At 46.2% G+C, this 6775-nt stretch overlaps 1 protein-coding gene across 2 annotated transcripts in view; it reads left to right on the top strand.

Moving 5' to 3' along the window:
* Window positions 1–3469: 3469 nt before the first annotated feature.
* Window positions 3470–6775, top strand: part of Chd1l (chromodomain helicase DNA binding protein 1 like) — a 56723-nt gene continuing 53417 nt past the window's right edge. Inside the window, exon 1 of one of the 2 annotated variants that reach the window (XM_057793352.1) lies at window positions 3470–3578. In XM_057793352.1, the coding sequence (XP_057649335.1) occupies window positions 3470–3578 (109 nt within the window). The remainder of the gene's footprint in view (window positions 3579–6775) is intronic. The other variant, XM_057793353.1, reaches the window with a different exon arrangement.

Raw genomic sequence — 6775 nt, 5'->3', positions numbered from 1 at the left:
GAGACGTAATCCCAAATAAACCTTCCCTTCCATAAGCTGCCTTGTCTTGGTGTCTTGCCACAGCAGCAGAAAGGTACTCAAAACACTCCAGTAGCCACTTCCTGCTCTCTCTCTCTCTCTCTCTCTCTCTCTCTCTCTCTCTCTCTCTCTCATCGGCATGTTTAGTGTCTGATTTAGCTGAGAATGTCCAGTATTTGTCTTTCTGTGCCTGATTCATTTTATTTAAAGGACAGGATTTCATTCTTTGAACAATTGAGTGATAGCCCATCATGTGTGCGGTAGCACATGACTGCAATCCTGGCACTCAGAAAGCTGAAGAGGTAAGATCATGAGTTCAAAGCCAGCTTAGGCTACATAGTGAGTACACCCTAGGCTACACAGCAAGATTCCGTCTCAAAATAGGACATACATACATATATGTACACATATGTGTATGTATACAGACATCTATATCTGTATGTTATATGTGTATATAGACAATGCATGTATATATGCCATATTTTCTTTATGTATTTATCCATGGATAGATACCTAGGCTGATTCCACATTTTGGCTATTGTGAAAAAAAAAGCAGCTGCAATAAACATGGGGGTGCAGATAACTGAAACTGATTCTCTCCTCTTTAGATATATAATTAGTAGGGGAACTGCTGGATCATATTGCTGTTCTATTTCTAGACATATGAGGAACCCATCATTTTCATGATTGTGCTAATTTGTGTGCCCGCCCACAGTGAGTGGGAATCCCTCTAGCTTCATGCACTTCCAGCACACATGGGGACTCTTGACAGCCTCCAAATCCCTCATTTTGTCTTCTTTCCTTCACATGACTTCTTGTACCCTGTACTCAGACTGAGTCTCCAAAGCCAGCCTCCTCCATTGCACTTCTCTATCGGTGACTCCTAGGGCCTTGGCCTGCTCAGTGTAGCAATTCCCTGCATCATGCTGACTAAACCACCATCCCCTGCCGAGGCTTTTGTAATGGCCTTTTGTCTCTCTGCTTCCACCCTGCCCTCTACAGAGTCATTTCATATAAGATCCAGAGTAAAACGCTCATGCGCACTTCCCAGTTATTTCTCTTAGCTCTGTCTTAAATGTCAGGCTCAATGTGTCAACGATCTACTTAGTTTAAAGCTAGCATCTTATCTCTGGATTACTTCAAGTTGGAAAGAAATAAGAATGCTTTTGATTAAGTGGCAAGTGGTTGACAGCGTCACTTTAGCAGATTAGAATCTGGAGGATGAAGGCAGACAGGGAGGCCAGGTGCCAAGTCCTTCTAGAGGAGCCCCTGAAAGTCACACCTGTCCCAAGGTGTTGAGGGAGCACTGACATAGAAAAGCTGTCCTACACATCCAGTCTAGCTCAACTGTGCCGTGTTGTTCACTTTTGCTAAGCATCCATCACTCTTTTTTAAATTATTTATTATTGAATCGAGGGAGGAACATACACCACAGTGTGTGTGTGTGTGGTGTGTTTGTAGGTCTGAAGCTAACCCATGAGAGTCAATTCTCTCCTTCTACTATGTGGGTTCCAGGGGTGGGACAGGCCTTCAGGCATGGGTTGCAAGCCTCTTTACCCTCTGAGCCATCTCAGGGGCACTACGTCAGACAACTAATTAAACCATGCTTAAGGCCAAATTAGGTGGCCTTTGAGTTTCATCTTAAATCAATACTCCTCTCTCATCCCCAAACCTGAACTCTGTTCCTCATGAAGTCCCTTATGATTCATTTGCACAAGAGAATGCTGTAAGAGAAATAAGACAATCCGGCCATATTCTTAAACATAATTTAAAACTCTGTTTAATCCCTGAAGATGTCTGTAAGCTAGAACTTCTGAGCAAAGTAACCCTGAAAGACACACAAATCATAAATTACATGGATACCTATTGTTGAGACATTCAGGCGAGTCTCTCCAGTTACCCAAGCTTAAGTATACACTATGTAAAACCACTTTCTCAATATATCTCAATCTTGGCTTCACACAGACATTTTAAACTTAAGTGAAGACAAGAAGCCAGTTCTTGTGAGTGGAGAGTGTCCCAGGCTCCAGCTAGCATTGTCTGCTTGGACTGTTACTGAATTCTATTTCCCCAGCATTGGCGGAATCTGGTGCTTGACAGTCACCAGTGTTGGTAAAATAACAAAGACACTCACAAGCCAACCCCTTGGTGAACAGTTCAGTCAATCGGGCGACTTGGGGAGGCAAGAGAATGGTCAGAGTGCTGCCATAGTCCTGATTCTGGGGACTCTCAACAAACCAGGTCCAGCTGTTCGCCTCCAAAAAAATCAAATGGAAAAATACAACAGCAAAGAAAGGAACTTGTTTAATGCAGGCTCTATTGGAAAAGTGGGACCAAGTGCGTTCAGCTTCACTGGTAAGGGACAGATGGCACTCTATCTTCCTATAAGAGCACACTCTGCTTCGTATTGTAAAAAGGAGTCCGCATGTGCCCACTGAGAACACAGTCTTCATTTTGAGTTAATCTTAACCCAGATGTAATCCAGATGGTAACTTGATTCCAGAGGGACGCAGGGATTTGAGATCCCGTACAGGACACCACCCCCTTGACCTGGTTGATGATAACCTCAGGTCAGGCTCTGAGTGTTCCTGGAGACATCTTCATGATGGTAGAGGTCAATTCCCTTAGCCATTACAGGACTGGAACTACATCCGGAAACAGCTTTGGTCCTTCATAGGACATGGCCAATAGTTTTACCACACACGGACATTCCGTCTGCAAGGCTACTCTTGGAATCTTGTTGGGGGGAAAGCTCTCTCACACCTTACTTATGTATTTTTTAAGACAAGGTTTTATGTATTCTAGGCTGATTTTGAACTTGCCCTGTAGCTGGAGATGACCTTGGTCCTCCTGCTCCCACCTCCCCAGTGCTAGGATTACAGGCGCCATTATGCCCAACTAATACGGCCCTGGGGATCAAACCCAGCGCTTGGTGCATTCGGGGCAAGCATTCTGCTCACTGAGCTTTGGTAGCTATTATCTATTAACACATTCCTTCTATTAGCCTAGGTTAGCCCGAACTCTCAATTCTCCTGCCTCACTCTTCCCTGTGTTTCTTAAGATTACAGGAATGTATCCCCAGGTTCTTTTCCTAAGTGTCTGGTCTCTAGCATATCTTACGAGAGATAAAAGTTAGTCTTACGTTGGTGTTTTCAGTCAACCTTGTTTTGTATTACCGGTTTTGGGGCATACACCCATTAACAACACATGCAGAGCTGCTCAGAATCTGGTCCAAAGTTTAAAGGAGACAGATAATAAATGAGGCGGAGGTGACCAAGTCTGGAGCCTGCTGTTAGCTACCCTAGGAGTCAGAGTTTTCAGCAATGACAGCCTCTGTGCCCTTAGTCACAGCGCACGGTTAGAGCACTGGTCTTCCGCACCTGCGTGCTTCGGCGGCGTGGGAGCGCGCCCTCTGGCGGCGGCGCGGGACCGGGGCGGAGCCTCTCTGGGGATGGCGGGGGACTTGCCGCGCTTCCTGCGGGCGCTGCCAGCCGAGAGCGGACCCGAGGCGGTGCGGACGCGGGTGCAGGAGCAGGACTTACGGCAGTGGGGCCTGACGGGTGAGCGGCCGGCGAGGCCGGGGACGGGCGGGAGCCGGGAAAGCGCCGGGCGGCGCAGGCCCACGCGGGGACCGGCCCGGCAGCCTGGAGCGTCCCGGCAGCTCTAACTCCTCCCAGTTCGCGGTTTCCCCGCCAACTGTGCATGCGCACTCACTTGTTGCAGCTCCATAATTAACTCTGAGAGCTGTGTAGGACGCCGAGCCTCCCAAAGTTTGTCCTGTCGTTCCCTCCTGTGCGTTCGTGTTAAGCCCGCTTGTCCTTACGAGCCCCATGTGTTCGGAGCCCAGCTGGGTAGGCTCCGGGTGTGCAGACCCCAGTTGGATCCGGAGCCCGCTCTCAGGGCTCCCACTCTGTTCCGCGCCCCCAGCATCCTTTCCTTATGGATGTGCTGGAAATGTGTGCTGGCTTAATGGAAAGTCAGAACGGCTCATCAGTCGTCACATTGTGGCCATTATTTATTTCTGTCGAGAGCAGAGCGAACTGTGAGATGTAGGGTGCAGAGAAGCAAAATAAATACCGGTCTTCGGACCCAGTCTTTTAACTAGCGGACAAGTGCTTTTGAAAGTTATAAAGAAGCATTGACTTAACTTATTCGGTAACAGAAGGAGCCTTTTTGCCAGGCGGTGGCGCACGCCTTGTTACTCGTGTGTCAGAGACTAGCCCATCTCTGTCTGGGCCAGCCTGGTCTACAGAGCGAGTTCCCGGGCAGCCAGTACTGTACAATAGAGAGACCCTGTCTTAAAAAAAAAATAAAGAGTGCCTTTCCTTCGGCTTAGAGGAAGGACAGGTGCAGATGATGAGGAGGTGGACGAGAAAGGTCCTAGAGTCCTGCAGACCAGGCAGTTCATATCAGTGTTTTTCTTTTATATTCAACTTTTAAATTTTTATTTATTTATTATTTTTTTAATATTTATTTATTTATTATGTATACAATATTCTGTCCGTGTGTATGCCTGCAAGCCAGAAGAGGGCACCAGACCCCATTACAGATGGTTGTGAGCCACCATGTGGTTGCTGGGAATTGAACTCAGGACCTTTGGAAGAGCAGGCAATGCTCTTAACCTCTGAGCCATCTCTCCAGCCCCCTTAAATTTTTATTTTTGAGATTATAAATATAACAAATCTCCCCAACTTCCCCCCCACGCTCCCATAAACCCTTCCTTGCTCTCTTTTAAATTCGTGGCCTCTTTTTTTCCCACTTAATTGTTATTTTATGCATATACATATATATACATATACATTCCTCAGTGTAACTTAGTCTGTTTAATGTCACTTGTATGTATGTTTTCAGGGCTGACAGTGGACAGCCAATTGGAGAAGACCACTTATTTTGCTCTAGCTCTCCTCGGTAGCCTAATGTGTTTAGTTCCTGTCCTGGAGCTAGCTCTTGTAGACCAGGCTGGCCTCAAACTCACAGAGATCTGCCTGCCTCTGCCTCCCGAGTGCTGGGCCTAAAGTGTTTTTGTGTGGAGTTGAGGCCTCATGGGCTTCTCTTTGTCCATTTTGGCCTGTTCATTGGCATTCTCATGTTTAGGCAGTCATTTTGGTGAGACTATGGCTGTAACTTCTGGTGTTACTTAGGAGACCCAATTTCATAGCAAAGTCCCCGATCCACTGGCTCTAAAAATCTTTCTTCCCCCATGTTCACCATGTTCTCTAAGCCTTAGGTGTGGGAGCGTTTTGTAGATGTATTTATTGGGACTGGGTTCCACAGATCTGCAATGTGATTGGTTCTGTATTGGTAGCAAAGAGAAGTTTCCTTGACAAGGGGCGAGGACTGTTCTTACCTGTGGTTAGAAGGATAAATGTTGATAGATCGTTAGGGATTATGCTGGCTTAGTACATTAGTGGATGCACATTCTCTTCCAGTAACCATGACTTCACTATCAATGAGTAGCTAGCTTGGTTTCCAGGACCAGGCATGGTCGCCCTCTTGTTGAGCAGATCTTAAGTCCAGTTAGAGAGCTGCTGGTTACCACCCAGGTATGCATGCCACTACTATGCCTCATGGCATGCTGGTTGTTGATGTGGCTCATTGGCGGCATAGCTGGGTAAGACTGTTGCTTGCCTCTGACCTTTGTTTGGAAGCTTGCGTGATGCCTTCTGGTATACCATGAGAGCTAAGGGAGAGGGCATTCAGATCAGTTCTAGCTCAGGGATGTCTGGGCCCTGTTTCTGAAGTCCATGGTTTCTTCAGCAATAGGCACTTACCTTCTACCTCTGGTGGGCAGCCAGGGAAGCAGCAGTGAGCTGTTTGTTTTGGGAATCTCTTGGACAGCCCTGACCAACAACTAAAAAGAGGGCTTCTCATGTCTGATTTTGGAGTTTTTGTTAGGTGGTCTTGGCTCTGAGGAGGAGCATTGTCAGCCCAGAAGAGGTTTATTAAAGCTATATGTGTATGTTTATACACATAATTAATGTGTATTATAGGTTTGTTTTGTTTTTAGAGAGTTAATAGTATGATTCTTTGTGGCTTTTTCAGACTGAGGTTTCTGTCCCACCCAGTCCCACAGTCGTTCAGTCCCAAAGAAACACACAGAGGCTTATATTGATTATAAACTGGTTGGCCTTTTAGCTCAGGCTTCTTATTAACTCTTATAACTAACATTAACCCATAATATTTGTCTGTGTTAGCCTCGTGGCTTGTTACCTTTTATCAGTGAGGCATTCTCATCTTGCTTCCTCTGTGTCTGGATGACGAATGTAGACTTACCTTTTCCTCTTCCCGGAGTTCTTCTGTTCTCTTTGTCCCGCCTCTACTTCTTGCCTGGGTACTGGCCAATCAGCATTTTATTAAACCAGTACAACTTGTAAAACTTTACAGGGTATAAGACCATTGTTCCACAGAAGATACCCTTATTGTTTTTTTTACCCTCCTCTCTCCTTCTAAGTAGTTAGCCAGGTTTCCAGTACCAGGTTTGGTTTTCCTCTGGTTGAGCAGGTCTTTCCTTCCCACCTCCCTGGAAAGACTTCCTCTCCCGTTACCTTTCCTCCATTTGTGTATCTAATTTAAATCTGGCTTTGTGAATTGGCCTCTGTGTGTTCAGCATATCTTGATTCTTGATTAATGTTGTCTTTGTGCCTATTTGCTTGCCAGTGGCCTTCAGAATGTTACTTTACCTCCTCTCTCTCTCTCTCTCTCTCTCTCTCTCTCTCTCTCTCTCTCTCTCTCTCTCTCTCTCTTTCTCTCTCTCTCT

The sequence above is a fragment of the Chionomys nivalis genome, chromosome 18, assembly GCF_950005125.1.
Source record: "Chionomys nivalis chromosome 18, mChiNiv1.1, whole genome shotgun sequence".
Classification (NCBI taxonomy): Eukaryota; Metazoa; Chordata; class Mammalia; order Rodentia; family Cricetidae; genus Chionomys; species Chionomys nivalis.
This window is presented reverse-complemented; position numbering and strand designations above follow the sequence as displayed.